Below are 14935 nucleotides of genomic sequence, written 5' to 3'. Positions count from 1 at the left end.
GATGGGGATGTCCCTGTCCATCACCAGTGCCATGGAGCACATCAGGACCTTGCAGACAATGTCTGCTGTGCAGGGAGGGAGGGAGAGAGCCCCTTCAAATCACGAGTGTCTCATAACCACAAGAAAGGTCTAAGAACTGAGAGGCGATGCAATCGCATTTAGAGGTGAAGTGTGTTTTGACGTGAACTCTAGTGCAGAACGTAACCTTGGAGCCCAGATCCAGGACACGCACCCCCAGCACACACTGCCTCCACCCTGCGCCAGCAGCTGGGTGCTGCTGAGGAGCCCATGCACAGAGAGGAGGACCCCAAAGAGTGAGAGAACTTGTGGGGAAAAGCTGAAGAGAAGCTAAAAGCTTGTTTCCCTCTGCAAGGAAAGCTCTTAGAGAAATCAAAGCACTTCAAATGCTCTGACTCAAGTGACAAAAACAATTTAGACAACAAAAGGCTCCCAGTTTGCTCTTCCTCTCCTGGAAAGGGCTCACTGAACAGATCAATTTAAATGATAATTTGTGGGGCAGAAACCCTCTGCAAACTCTCCTGAATTAGATTTTCTCTTTCTGAAATGAATGCGTAGTGCTTTAACAGAGACCAGTATTTAGGAGATGTTGTTGCCACAGCGGCTCCTTTGGGAACGCCAGCCCCTTGTGTGGAGGTGTCATGAACAGGAGGTGTGTGCCGAGGAGCCCATCAGCCATCACTGCATCCCCTCGGCACACGCTGAGCCCTCCTGGCATGGAGCCCGGTCCAGGAGCTGCTGGCACCTCACAGGGGGTGGTGGGATGGCTACGAGGCGTCGGCGTCCTCCTCGCCCCTGCGCCCCGCATACAGCGCTGCCAGCTGCCGGAAACGCGGCCCCCAGCCCCCCAGGTAGGAGAAGTCCTGCTCCGAGCTGCTGGACCACGTGTTGATGGAGCTCAGCGAGGGCACCGGGGAGTCTGAGCCCTCGAAGGCGTAGGTCTGGAACGAGTCGTAGGGCGGCACAGATTGGTCCTCGTCCGCCTGCTCCACCTTCCTGCAGATATAGTCTCTGAACACCGAGAAGTCCAGGTCTGGGCTCTGCACCCACTGTGGGAGGGAATGGAGCTCGGAGGCCGGGTTTCCACTCAGGCCCCCCTCTCCTGCTATCCCCCCTCCGTCACCACCTTTGATCTCACTGAAGTCGTAGAGGCTGCGCAGGGCTGACATGTCATAGGCCTCTGTGTCCTGCTCACCACCCCCTTCATCGTTGTATTTGATGACATTGTCCCGCATGTCCTCATCATCCTCAGATGTCAGGTGGCTTTTGTGGTGTCGCTTCAGCGTGAGGATCAGCAGGATCAGCACTAGGAAAGGAGGAGATGGTCAGACGGGCACAGGGGCTTGTGCACACAGCTGGTGGGCACAGAGCACTGGCTCCTGCCAGCCAGGCTCATCAAGAAGCATGTGCTGTCTCACTAGCTCGGGGAGGTTTGCCCTGGCTCCAGTGGGGACCAGGAGCTTCCTTCCTCATGCAGTGTGACCACTGAAACAGGAGCGAGAGATGGATGGACACACGGCTGGACAGACAAACGGACGGATTCTGCAGAAGATGAGTAGGAAAAGGGGGTGCATGAATCACAGCAGCAGCCAAATGCTGGGAGGGTGAATGTGGAGCAGATGGCACAGAGCCTGAGCAGCGAGCCGCAGCTGTGTCCTGGATCATCATCCATTCATCCCATCACCTTTAAAGCACCGATGTGCACTTTATTCGTTTGGGCAATTAGGCAGAAATTTGTTTGCGCTGCGTCAGAAAATGAAACCGGTGTAAAGTGCACCCTGTGGGAAAGGGCTTTCTAAATGGAGACATGGCAGGAGGTTGGGAGCAGAGATATGCCAAGGAGAGGAGACTTCACTGAACACTGAGCTGGCCTCCACAAGCCAGTGGCTGTCTGGACAGCCCAGGACTCAGCTGAGGGCAGCACTGGTGTCGGAGGGCTTTCAGCAGCAGCAGCCATCAGGTGCCCTATGTTAAAGCTGAGGACAGCGCAACACCCCTCTCAGAGCCCCTTCCCACGTGCACACAAGCCCACACTTCCCTGCACCTTTATGCCATCCCGTGGTGCCCCAGCACAAGCTTGTGCCACCATGTCAGTGGCAGCCAGCAGCTTTCACGGGGTGCAGGGCCCTATGCGGGCAACGCTCTGGTTTGCGTGCACCTCCTGCCACACACTCATGTGCACTCTAACACCGACCCAGCCACCCGAGGCAAGAGCACAACCACGAGTCCCTCATGGGCCGCCACTGGCCACCACCTTGGGACACACACGTAGCCCATGCACTGCGGGACGCCTGCTGTGGCACAGCATGGCAGCCAGCCGGCAGCCCTCCGGTGCCCACAGGGCAGCAGCATGCAGCTGTGCACAGGGAGCCCTGCTTTGGCTGCCACCAGGCCCAGTGCACGCCGGAGCTTCCCGATGTTCACTCGCTGGCAGGGCCAAGCTTCCTGTCCCCACGCTGCAGCTACCAGCGAGCAGAGGAGCCTGCACCATGGCTGTGGCCTGTGCTCGTTGTGTGATGCTGGATGGAAAGGGGATGGACAGAACAGGAGGAGGCTGGGGACAGGCAGGCACTCACCAACCAGGATGAGGATGCACACTAGCAGTGCGATGAGGGCCCCGGGGCTCAGCGTAGCTGACACAACGTAGGCTGTGCTGTTGCAGGACTGGATGGCCCCGCTGCTGTCACAGCCACAGATACGGATGGTCAGAGTCCCTGTGCTGCTGAGGGCGGGGGGGCCACTGTCCACCACCAAAATGGGCAGCAAGTACACATCCTGCTCCTGGCGATTGAAGCCCACTCTCTGCGTGTGCACCGCAGCCGTGTTGTCTGCAGGGAACAAGTAAACCCACATCCAAGTCACTCCCACAGCACAGCCAGCAGGACTTGCCAGGAGCTCCCCCGTGCTCAAGACAATCAGCGGCTGTTTGTACCAACACCAGCAGCCACCCCAGGAGGGGATGGGGCCTCCGTCCTCTCCATCACAGGGGAGCAGGGAGCCAGCCTGAGGCTCCCCTGCACTGCAGCAACCCGAGCAGCCAGGGGCAGCCAGCTCTGCTCCAGCATGTGCCCCTTGGCCAGGTCCCCCAGGGCAGCCCAGCATCTCCTCAGCACACGGCGAGCCCGGCAAAGGAGCAGCGGCACGCGGGTGCTTGGGCCGTGCTGACAGACAATGCAGTAGGAGTAGAGAGAGGAAAAAACCTTCCTGAAGACCCTCAAAGAGTGACACAGGGCAGGAATGATAAAAATCAATTGCTGACATGGAGACCAGTGTAGACAATTAACTGCTTCCAAACCCAAGAGCTATGGGTGAAGGGTCCTGCCTCAGCCGGAGGACCCTAGGACCCGCAGTCACTTATTGAGGAGCAGGCAGAGCTCCTTCCAAGCCTCCCAGCCAAGCCAGCATCCTCCTCCCCATCTGCTCAAACCCTGCAGTTTCAGGGGCTCAGCCGGCACAGCACAACCCATTACAATCCCATTAACACGGCCACTTCATGGGACCCTCCAGGACCCCAGTGCCAGAGATGAACCCAAGCAGCAGCTGTGCCTGGAAAACCTGGAGCAGGGAGGGTAGGAACAGGGACTGAAAATCAGCTCAGCTCCCTGCTCATGTGTGCTACTTACTGCCAGCTTGAATGGGCAAGAAGGGATTGAACAGTAGTTGAACAATTGCAGCCAGAAGTTGCTGCTGACTGTCTGAAGTCTTTATCTAATAAAAGGTAGATTGGTGCACTCACAGCGAGGTGCTGCTGTCTACAGACTTTCTCCTCGTTGCACCTGATTTATGCTGGACTGGCCCCTTTCTGTATCAGTCAGCTTTTCGATTGGAAAAGGCATCTATTCTAATTCTGGCTCCTGGGCTGCCTGCCACCACGGAAATTGCTGTATGGATTGGGTGCTGCATGGGAGCATGCGGGCACGGCAGGGACAGGAGCAAGGCAAGAGCAGAGCAGGGAGACAGGCGCCCACCTGGAAGCAGGGCAGATCCCTCGGCGCTGCAGCTGCAGCAGAGCTCATCTGCCCCTGGCTGGGGTAAGGCTGGTCTCTGCTTCAGGGCAGCCTGGAAGAGGAGGAGCTGGGGCAATCTGTGCTCCCCCAGCGTGTGCTGCAGCCCAGCATGGGTAAGTGCAGCAAGAAGGAGGAAGATGGGCTGTCTGTGCCCAGAGGGGAGGAAGCCGTGCACAGGCTGGTGTCTAGAACAGCACTGAGCTCTCATGGTGCTAAATACCAGCTGCTGCTTCCTATTGTCAGGCTCCTGGACTCAGCCCACCAGTTTTCTGTGTTGCCAGAATATGGCTGCATTGCTGGGGAGAGTGAAGCCTTTCAGCTGGGGAGAGCTGATTCCACCATAAAGGAGACACGGAGAAAGCCATCTCTTCCAGCTCACCTCAGAGCCCAGGTCTGCCTTGAAGAGCTCAACGTGGGAAAGGCAAGGACACTGGAGAGAAGACCACACCAGCCAACAACAGGAGGCTGCACTGAATGCCACAAGGGCGATACTCAAAACCAGATCTTACTCATGCACACAGAACTGTGCTGCAGGTCACTAGACAAAACTCTTCATTCGGATGTAGCATCTTTTATCCACTAAAGGAATTTTCTGGGTAACCTCACTTATCCCTGCTCACAGCAGAAGACTTCAGGCAGGCAACATCCTTAGGAGCACAGAGCACAAGACAGCATAAGGCAAATGCTTGCACGAGTCGATCTGGGGACAATTTGCCTCAGAGGGAGACACTTCACACAATGTCAGCTCGCTGCCTGCAAGGCTGCACACCCAGCACTGACCCATGCTTTGAGTCAGATGTGATCTGAGTGCTGCAGTGTCCCCAGCACATGGAGGGCATCACCCAGATTGGAGAGCACAACCTTTCTGCACCACACGCATTGCCTGGCTTCTCCGTACAGGAGGCAGGGACCACCGACTCTACCTGGGCAGCCACCAGGTCCTGCCAGATGTGGCCACCTTGTCTGAGATGTGGCACCAGCACAGAGGCAACTGGCATAGCCACTGGGGAGCACCAGAAGCGGAGTCTGCTGAGAAGCTGCCTATTACCTACTAAGGATGAGAGAGGAAAATAATTATTGTTATGCTAATCCTTCACACAAAGGTAACCAGATCTCGCTGAGTGCTGCTCGATCAGCTTGCTGCAGCATAGGAAGCAGATATAAATAATGTTAATGGCACCAGGTTAGCAAGAGGCCAAGGACTAACTCCTAGCTTGCCCAGCTAAACATAAGCCTTGGGCATCTGGAACCAGGGGAGATAAAGCCACAGGACAAACGGGACAGACCACCTCACCCTTGTGTGGGCAAGGCTCTGGTCCTTGCCCCAGGAAGTTCGCCTTTGCTGGCACCACCACAGCAGTCAAGTAGCTAAGCCTGAGCTGGGGGTCAGAGGACCCTGGCACACAGCCCAGTACCTCCACGTGCTGCTCAGCCTGTGTCTGGCCTGGGTGTGATAAACCGCTGTGCTTGGGAGCTCCCGCAGCCACCCAGGGAGCATCCCTCCAGCTCTGTGAAAACGCCGGTGCAGCTCCAGCTCTTCACCTCCCTGGAAATGCAGCAGAAGGCTGGCGACTCCCCTTCTGTTCACAGCCAGCTCCAGCTCCTGTGAGGGACTTGCCACAAGGCACACCATATTTTTAGAAACAATCTCTAGGAATCAAGGGGAAATACATGTGCAAGTCACAGAGAGGCAGCCGCTAACCTCAGCTCAGCTGAGACTGCTCAGGCAGCACATCGCACCGCTGAGCCCCCTCACCGCCAAGTAGGGGAAGAAGTATTTTCACTGCTGAACTCTCAAAGTGAAAATAAAGCAGCTAGTACTTAAATATATCAGCAGCACAACAGACAGCTCTGCTCTGAGAAAGCTCAGCTCAGGAGGGGCTGAGTCTTGCCCCATAACCCCAGACTTGGTGCTAGGGAGAGAGAGAAACATTACAACTACAAACCAGTATTTCAAATACCATTTTCTCCTGAACAAGGTGATGTGAGCACTTCCCACAGGACGGAGATCCACAGGAATTTCACACCACCTATGATGTTGCTTTACCAAGGCTGGCCAGTCAGACCCCAGTCCAGCTGAGACCAGTTCACTTCAGGCACTGGGATGGCTCTAGCTACCTCCCTGCTGGCCACCACTGTGCCCAAGCTTCCTAAGCACCTGGATAACTCTTCTCTGTCCCATAGTTACACCCCTGTTATTCCCAAACTTCTTCTGTATTTCTTTGTGAGATACTCCAGAAAAAGCACTGCTGCTGCCATGCAGCGTAGTCTATCTGACCATAGACGTAAAGAAAATTTTGCCCAGATCTGGGAAAATGCATCCAAACCTCCTATGAAACAGTGTAATTTCTCTGCGCAGTTGCTTTTCTACATGCTGCTGACTGAAGGCAGTTGCTTCTGAATGTGTCTTGGTGCAGATTTGTTTGTATCAGCACAGCCTGAGTCGTTGTGGAAAGCCAGGCAAGCCTGGCCCAGCGGCCTCTCGCATCTCTTCCTCTGTAGCAGCTTTCTCTTAAGTCCAGTTCTGGGGTCATGAGGTTGAGGAACAGCATTTCCCAGGCAGTGGTACTGACATTCGAGCAGATGTTAATCCACAGCGTTCCTGAACAGATGCATTTGAATCACTACATTTATGCTTTCCTGGCCTGTCTTTCCAAGGCTGTACTTTGCGCTGTGGTCACACCACTCTAACGGTCATGCCATGTGTTCTCTGAAGCCTCAAGCCAAATCTTTTCCTATCGTTGCCATCTTGCTGCACAAACTGACATTTCCTCTGCAGGTTTCCTACGCCGCCCTCTTCCTGACCACACAGTGATGCTATCCCATGTCACATCATATCACCTTGTGCAACGGACAGGAGATGGCACCTCTGCCTGCTCTGAGGAGCAGACAAGCCAGAAATCAAGATGAGTCAAGAATGCAGGGACCAGTCAATACTGCTGCAAGAGGAAAGCTCAAGAATGCAATATACTCTGGTGGTACTCCAGGAATAATACAGGAATTCTGTCTCTCAGACTCCGTCTCCAAAGAGGCTCTTGGCAGCTTCAAAGATAGAAATAATAAATCCTTCCCATAACTCAATCTTAAACAGTGTTAGGAGACCAGAAGGGAGCAAGCTACCTCCAGTCTGGATTTCGACACCCACACCCTCTCCCATGCCCCAGGACCCCACCAGCACGTGCCTTTCCCTGCTCTGGCAGCCGTTCTGCAGCTCCGGTGCCCAGGCACGCCGGCTCCAGGGAGGTGCGTTCAGACCCCTCCAGCCCCAGGCAGGAGCAGCTGCAGAAGAAGAATCTGATTCTTCTCTTTTGCCTCTTCCTTCTCCCAGGTTCTCTGGGCCAGACCAGACCACTCCCGCTCTTTGCCTTTGCTCAGCCCCACACAGATTCGATGCTCTTTTTCACTTCACTGTCAGACCAGTGTCTGAGCTGCTCATGCTAACAACAACATCCCTGCGGGGCTGGAGGAGGCTTTCTCTATCCTGAGGCAATCCTGGAATCCTAACATTTTGCTTTTGATTGTTAGGATTTTCTGATCTTCTATCACCCGTTACATACTCTTAATGAGACCTGCAGAGAGTTCAGACATCTGCTTGCCTAGCCCTTGAGCTCTGGAGTCAGTAGCTCCATGTGTCACTCTGTATTATCTACCACCCCCTCCAGGTTGCTGGGCTCGGATGCTTTCTACCCTCCCTTCCAACACAATTAGCATTTCTTGGAGAGTATGATTTCAGGCTTTAATCGCCTTTGATCCTGCTGTAATCAATTTTCTCAGGCCAGAAAGATGCAGCAAAAGGCAAGTTGGGAGGCAGAGGATGGTGAATGCCTTTGGAATTGCACCAACTGGAGCTGGGTGAGGTCAGCTTTTCCAGTTTTATCTCTTCCTTATGCCCCTTAATTTGCTGGGCATCTTCCTTCTTGATCGCGGCTGTTGTTACCACACATGACACATTTATTCCTTGCGCGATGAATTAGGAAGTGCTTGAGCACTCCCTTGGACAGAGCAAGATCAAGGAAGGAGAGATACCCACCGGAAATGGTAGTATTGCTAAAAGCCTGACTTGTGCAAAGTGGCTCTAATCCAGCTAGTGCAGTTTCCTGCAGGGTCACCTTTTGCTCCTGTATCCCTGAACTGGAGCATCAGAGGCAGCTCTGGGTGCTGCTGGGAGGTGACGAACGGGGCTGCAGATGTTCACTGCAGGCACCTTGCAAGGGCCACCCCCACTCTGAGCTGCTCTGGCTGCAGCGGGACCTGACCCAGTGGGGTCTGGGTGAGCAGCAGCACCATGACCATACCATGGTGTATCAGGCTGCAGGAGACCTGCCCTGTGACCACCACACTTACCGGCAGGTACTCCATCCTCAAGTTCATCATCTGATGGACAGGCTGCCCCATCCATCACCCTGGGCCTTCTCCAAAACCCTTGCAGTCTTCCTCCACACTCCATGAGGAGCCCTCTAAGAGCCCAGCAGTGTTGCAGCCACTGGTGCTCCCAGCTGCTAGCCCTGCCACAGCCTGGGGCTCTTGCCCTGCCTGAAGAATGGTAAAGGGAGCTCTCCCAAGTGGATGCTGATCTCTACCGCACTGACAAGTCACCCTCCTGAGATGGCTTGCAGGGGCCGAGCGAAGTAGGTGCAAAGCAAAAGAGAGGATTTAAGCAAAGCTGAGAGAATCCATCTGTGCTGACATCCATCAGTGTCACTCCTTGGCTGCAAAAGCAATATTTATAAATCACGTTTCAAAACTGGCTACAAATTTGTACGAAGAAACAGATGGGCTGGTGGTAGCAGTTTGTCACCACTGATATTTATACGGAGGAGTAGAGCCAAGTGCAAGAGGGGCAAACGCACAAGAGGGAGGCAAGAGGGGGAGCAAAAGAGGGTGCAGCAAAGGAACCCAGGAGGGCAGGGAGCGAAGGTGAGCACACTTAGGTGCTCAATGGACTAGGGGGAAGGAATCAAAAGAAGGGAGATAGCACTAAAACACATGCATGTTAGAAGTGAGAGGTGCCTCCATCTGCACAGGCAGCTGCCTCCTCTTGCCGTGGAAGACAGCACTGCTTGCAATTGGGAGGGTCTCCAAGCACCCTGGGAATAACCCTGCAGCAACAGCATTTGTTTTCCCAAGAGCAGAAGGCGGGAGGTGATGCCAGCTTTCACTCATTTTATGCAGTGTTGCACCACATGCAGAGTTTGTGGGATCGTTTAGCACGAAGGTGCAACGAGAGCCTCATCCCACTCAAGAGAGCAGCAGCGCTGGAGGAGGCAGCAGCGCACGAGCCCGTGTCCTGTGCCCTCCTGCAGCGCCCGCTGCCGGGTGGCTGCTGGGTGCCAGTGAGGCACCGGGAGCCGGCAGCCCCCACCGCGACCGGACAGGTCCCTCCTGCTGGGCAGGTGGAGCAGCAGCCACGGCTCCGGGGTCGGAACCAGCCACGGCTCAGGGCAGCGAGTGCAGCCCCGTGCTCCTCAGAGCTCCTGGAGAGCTCTGGTGCGGATGGGCAGCAGGGTGGAATCTGGCACGCTTAGGCACGTCCTCACAAGGTCCTTCGAGCAAGTTAATCACTGGGCGTGGGGCAAAAGCTTGCAAAGGATTTAAGCTTGCTTAGATGATAAGAAGCAAAGGTCTTGTGAGAACAGCTGCCCGGGAGTGCCAGGGAGGGACTTGGGCCAGGGACAGTGGCACTTTTTAAGACACAAAGCATTACTGGTCCTTCTATGATTGTGTCTGAAGCTTTCTGATGCAAATTCCATTTTGACTATCCCTAATAATGCTGAAGCAAACTGAGGGAGCACGATCTTATGTCAGCAGAAGGTTCCTCCGATAAGCTCAGAACAAACTAAATCAGACTTTTGATAGATGAAACTGCAAAAACAGAGGAAAAAAAGGGTTTGGAAAACAAAGAAGTATTTTAATGTGATTTGCTGGTTTCCATCTGGGCTGGCTCCTTTGGCAAGAAAGTACATATCTGGCTGGATAAAACCCCAGTATGTGCAAGGGTCCCTCCTGCTGTACTTACTGTTGCAATCAGCACCTAAATTCACTCAAAAACCCAGTCAAAAATAGGAAGCAGCCTGGTAACGACCTTTCTGGGTTGTTATTGTCCACACGCACGAAGCCTGACCCTGCAGTCCACAAGCGAGGGCTCAGCCAGAAAAATCCTGCATCACAGCCTGTTGGTTACATCGGCAGTTTGGGATCATGGGGAGCCCCCCAGCCCAGAGATGCAAAGAACTGGGAGCTTCCCAGGGGAGGGTACTCCTGAGCCACCCCCTAAACGGGGGATCCAGCTCTGCTGGCCACATCCCAGGTAACCCCAACGGCTGCTGCAGGCTCCCGAGCCTGTGTCGAGGCACAGGGGCTGCCCACCCGCACGGCAGACCTGGGATGACCGGCACTCCGGGATTTACCTTAGGGAGAGATAAATCACAATGCTCAAACTGGGAGCACGTTCATCTGTAAATCCACATTGTGTCCTTGCCTTCAGGCAGGTTGGAGATTTTGCATCAGGAAAGGGACCGAGGGCCCTGAAAACACAAAGCCTAAGGAGACAGCGCAAGAGGAGCTTTGGAGCTTCGGCAGCAGAGAAGGAAGCTAGCAGAGCTTCCCTGAGGAAATCCAAACTGCTAGCTGACCTGTCCCACCATTCCAGGTTGGCAAAGGAGCCTTGTGGAGTGCCTGGAGGATCCTCAGCTCCATCCAGCATAGACGGACCATATGCCCACAGCTCTGCCTCCCTCCCCATGGCCAGCAGTGCCACCCAGCCCACAGGCAGCAGGATTGGGAAGGGTGCAGCAGGGCTTACCCTTGATATCCAGCAGGGAAAAGTGGTGATTGTTGGTGGCTTCAGGTGCCAGTGTGAAATAGAAGCGATGGCCGCTCTGAGGCTCATCACGGTCCACAACACTTATTGTCTGGATCAGCTGTGGGGAGAAAGCAGAGGTGAGTGTCATTGCTGCCTCTGCAGCCCTGCGCACGGGCCCTGCTCACCAGGTCCAGCCCAGCAGAGCATCACTGCCTGCTGCCACAGCAAGGGACAAGCCTTTGCCCCACAGATGGGCTTAGCTGTGGGACACCAGCAAAGCCGTGACGGTGGTTGCATGGGAAGATGTTCAGGCAGAAGGGGAAGAACGGGCAGGCTGGCATGGTCCAGAGCTCTGCAGGCACTGATGGAAACCTGGGAGAAGGGCTGGGGAATACCCACTACCTGGCCTGGCTTGGCATCCTCACACACAGCAGCTTCATATGGGGTGGCAAGCTCAGGCGGATTGTCATTCACGTCCAGGATACGAATACGGAGGGAGGCTCTCGACACCTGTGAGTGATTATCTGAAACACAGAAAGAAGCAGAGCTTCAGCAGGAAGTGCCATCTGCTGCTAGCAGGGAGCAAACCCTCCTTACCCCTGCCCATCCAGAGGGCACTGCAGCCACGCAGCTGCTGCCAGCACAGAGGGTCCCATGGCACAGACCATTCCTGTGGGCTTCCGCAGTCTCCCTGCTCTGCTTTGCAGCAAAGAGTGAGCTGTGCCGAGCAACAAGGACTCCCAAAATACTGCTGTTGGTCTGATCTACCCTGGAAAGGCTGAGCAAACCCAGGTGTGAGGGCATCGCACCCTGACTGGATCCTGACCTTGACAGCCCAGGGGTTAGCAGCAGCAGCTGACAGGTGAGTGAGCAGAGCCGGGATAGGAAAGACCTAGGATCAACCAAGAGCACAGGGCAGTGATCAGACGTGGCATGAGCACCTCCAGCACATGGTAGTGACCTGGGGGCGAACGCTGCCTGTCAGGGCAGGAGGCTCCTGCCCTGGGACGGAGCCTTGCACATTGACACCCGTTCTTGCGTTGCCATCAGCAGCTTGCACTGAGCCCGCCACCGTTTGCCAGCTGGTGCCGGGGGGGTCATGCAGCAAGACCAAGGGCACCCCACACTCACCAGCCCAGGGGCCGCAGCCGGATCTCCCCTCTCCTGGGGCATGGAGCTGCTGGGCCAGAGCTGCGCCCACTGGTGCTGCTCTTGGCACACGGGACAGGGATTGCATCTACAGCTCCATTCACTGCAGTGCTGCTCCAGCGCAGGCACGCGCTGCAAAGGTACATTGAGCCCTCGGCTGTAAGGTTATAAATCACTCTGGAGAGCCTAATGTTTTCTGAAGCACCTCATGCACTTCCAGAAATGAGAACTCCCTCATACCCCATCTCCTTTGTTTTATCCAGAGGTTGCAACTGTGACAGACCTGATGCCTCTCCCCTCGCTCAGGCAGCAGCTCTGCTGCCTGTTTGCCTATGAAATTAATGCTGCCCCCCCCAGATCAGGTGGGGGAGAGCCCAGGGGAGAGGAGATTTAGTGCTGCTCCATAATTAGCCAGGAACCTAAGCCCCCTCCCCTGAGCTGCCTTCACCCTGTTCTCACGTTATCACTCCCTCTCACCCAGACCAGCTGCTCTAGTGATTAGATTTGGAGGAGGGAGGCAGAAGTCGTGACTAAAAGCCTGGAACTATGTGTTATTTTAAAAGGCATGTTGGTGCAGTGAAGTAAACTGCAATTGCTTTCAGGGAGAGAGCAAGGGGGAGGCAGCGGGGTGGGAAGGGATCCGGGGGAGGTGGAGGAGATGCGCCTGATGGCCACGGCGCCACAGATGAGGAGGAAAAAGGGCTCAGTTCCTGTAAGGAGGACAACAGCATCTCATCACCCCCTCCCCAGCCTGCAGGCAGACGGACAGCCATCCCCGCTGCTCAGCTCTGAGCAGGCTGGCATTGCCCTGGAGGCACTGCTGAGAGAACGATTAGGAAAGGCAAAAAGAGCAGGGAGGACCCCATCTCTTTCCCTTCCTACGCACAACCGGGAGGAGCAGTTCCAGAGTGCCCAAGCTGTGAGCGGGAGCAGATCCCAGTGCTGCCGAGTCTCCCCAGGACCTCTCGGCATGGCACATCCACGGGGGCTCTGTGGGGTCAAGCTGGACTCTGGGTGAGCCTGAGCACAGCCACTTCCCTTCAAGACCTCTCACAGCCCCATCAGGAGGGCCAGTACTTTTAGAGCTTGACGTACCCATAGGCCTAGCCCCATCCCCATCATCAGTGAGCAGCTGCCAGGAATGGTTTATGGCACGCACATGAGTGGGGTCATCTATGTGCCAAGGACCCACACCGACCCCCTCTGCCAGAGCCATAACTAACATCCTGCTGCCCTGAGCACAGCTTGAAGCACGGCTGTCCTGTCATAAACCCTCTCTCCTTTTGCCCCTTCTGAAGCTGCTGAACCCTGAGGTTCACACTTACTCGTGGCTCAGTGACAGGGTTAAAATTCGCCATCTCCAGGAACATCAAGGCTAAAAATGCAATCACTGCATGATTTTCTACTCTTTCAGTGAAGCACACATCGGCTTCTTCTTATTTTGGCTGGACTGTAATCTATTTGAAGGTTCCTCAAATGCTTTACTTATCAACTTCCCCCTTTCCTTTGAGGCAGTACCTGGATTTATGGGTGGAAAATATAAAATATGGTTAGATGTATTTGAGAAAAGTTAACTCCAAAGCATCTGAGAGGTGCTTTCTGTAACTATGTGGCATAAACTGATTTTATGATGGTCAGAAGCGCAATTCAGACTGTTGGAGTACGCCTGTGATGAAAGGCATGATGTGCAAGGCCAAAAGCTTCCTCTACGCGCACACCAGTTGTGTGCACGCACCTCTTCACATGCTGCAGCACACAGAGATTCATGTCCTGGGTGGACAGGGGCCACAGGATGGCACAGAAACACACCCTGGAAGGGCTCTGCATGCAGCGCGCGGCCAGTGTGCAGTGGAGGCTGCACGGGCCAGGCCAAGTGCGACGGGAGAGGAAAACCAGTCACCTTCCCTTGCAGCACCTCTCCTCCGTATCCCAGCTCAGCTGACTGACATGCAAATTAGTTTAATTATTTCTTCTTCTAAAATAAATTATATTTTGCAGTGGCTGCAATATGTTGTGTCAGGCAAAATTACATTCAATATTTTTAAACTAATTGATGTCAGCCTTGAGAAAACCTGATTGACAGCAGTGAGGAAACTAGGCTGCTACCTAAACGCTTTCCTAAATTAAAATTAAACATGCCATTTTTCTGCATTTCCTTCAGGAGCTGGAATGCTATTAATCTGAAAGAGACATGGAAAATACACAGAAGAAGGGGGAAATGCTGGAAGCACAGCAGTGCACTACGGGAGCTTCAGGCTGAGGACTGGCAGCTGCCTTTGCCAACACAGGCTGAATTATTTCGGAGCCGCTGGAGCCTGCCGGGGCAGGGGATGGAGCTCTGCCACCCATTGCTCCCATGCTCAGCAGTGGCACTTGCCTCAGTGCTACAGGCAGACTGAAACAGACCAGCTGAACCTGCAGCCACATCCCAAAGTGGTTTTTCTTAAGTTAACTGAGCACGAGAGTAATCTGAACAGGACAATATTGTTGTGTAAAATATTTGGATGCAGAACATCAGCAGCATGCCCTCTCCCTGGGTTCTGCAGGACCAACACCGACCTCCCCCAGGAAGCTACTCTCAAATGCTGAAAGCTTTGCAGCAGAGCGCGCAGTGATGGGAAGGGGTTGCTGAGATCCTTGGCCACCCCTGCCATGGCAGGAAAAGAGGAGACCTGCTGTTACTGCTACACTGGGATCTGGTCCTTACCCCACCAGACCCTTATGCAAACTCACCTAAAACACTTTGCATTTTTACACCCAGACCTCTGCTGTGAAGCCCCAAACTCAACCATTGCTGAGGCACACATGCAGTTGCCCTCCTGCCTGCACACATTGCCATGCAGCGACATCACACACAGAAAGGCACTCTGCAGCTTTCCTGGCTCTGAGGCACAGGTTGAGTAAAGCCCAATGCACTGCGGGCTGCAGCCTGGGGCTGCAGCACCTGTGGAAACAGTTC

At 54.6% G+C, this 14935-nt stretch overlaps 1 protein-coding gene across 3 annotated transcripts in view; it reads right to left on the bottom strand.

The window, feature by feature from the left end:
• Nucleotides 1-717: 717 nt before the first annotated feature.
• The window catches only part of CDH22 (cadherin 22), a 50909-nt gene continuing 36691 nt past the window's right edge, over nucleotides 718-14935 (bottom strand). For 2 of the 3 annotated variants that reach the window (XM_057424687.1, XM_057424688.1), the window contains 4 exons: nucleotides 11230-11351; nucleotides 10828-10945; nucleotides 2595-2846; nucleotides 718-1324 (listed from right to left, as the gene is read on the bottom strand). In XM_057424687.1, the coding sequence (XP_057280670.1) occupies nucleotides 786-1324; nucleotides 2595-2846; nucleotides 10828-10945; nucleotides 11230-11351 (1031 nt within the window). In that variant the 3' untranslated portion in view covers nucleotides 718-785. The remainder of the gene's footprint in view (nucleotides 1325-2594; nucleotides 2847-10827; nucleotides 10946-11229; nucleotides 11352-14935) is intronic. The other variant, XM_057424689.1, reaches the window with a different exon arrangement.

The sequence above is a fragment of the Pezoporus wallicus genome, unplaced genomic scaffold (assembly GCF_028554395.1).
Source record: "Pezoporus wallicus isolate ANWC-B61680 ecotype Strahan unplaced genomic scaffold, APGP_CSIRO_Pwel_v1 contig_13737, whole genome shotgun sequence".
NCBI lineage: Eukaryota > Metazoa > Chordata > Aves > Psittaciformes > Psittacidae > Pezoporus > Pezoporus wallicus.
Note: the sequence above shows the minus strand (reverse complement) of the source record. Positions and strands in the feature narration are given on the sequence as shown.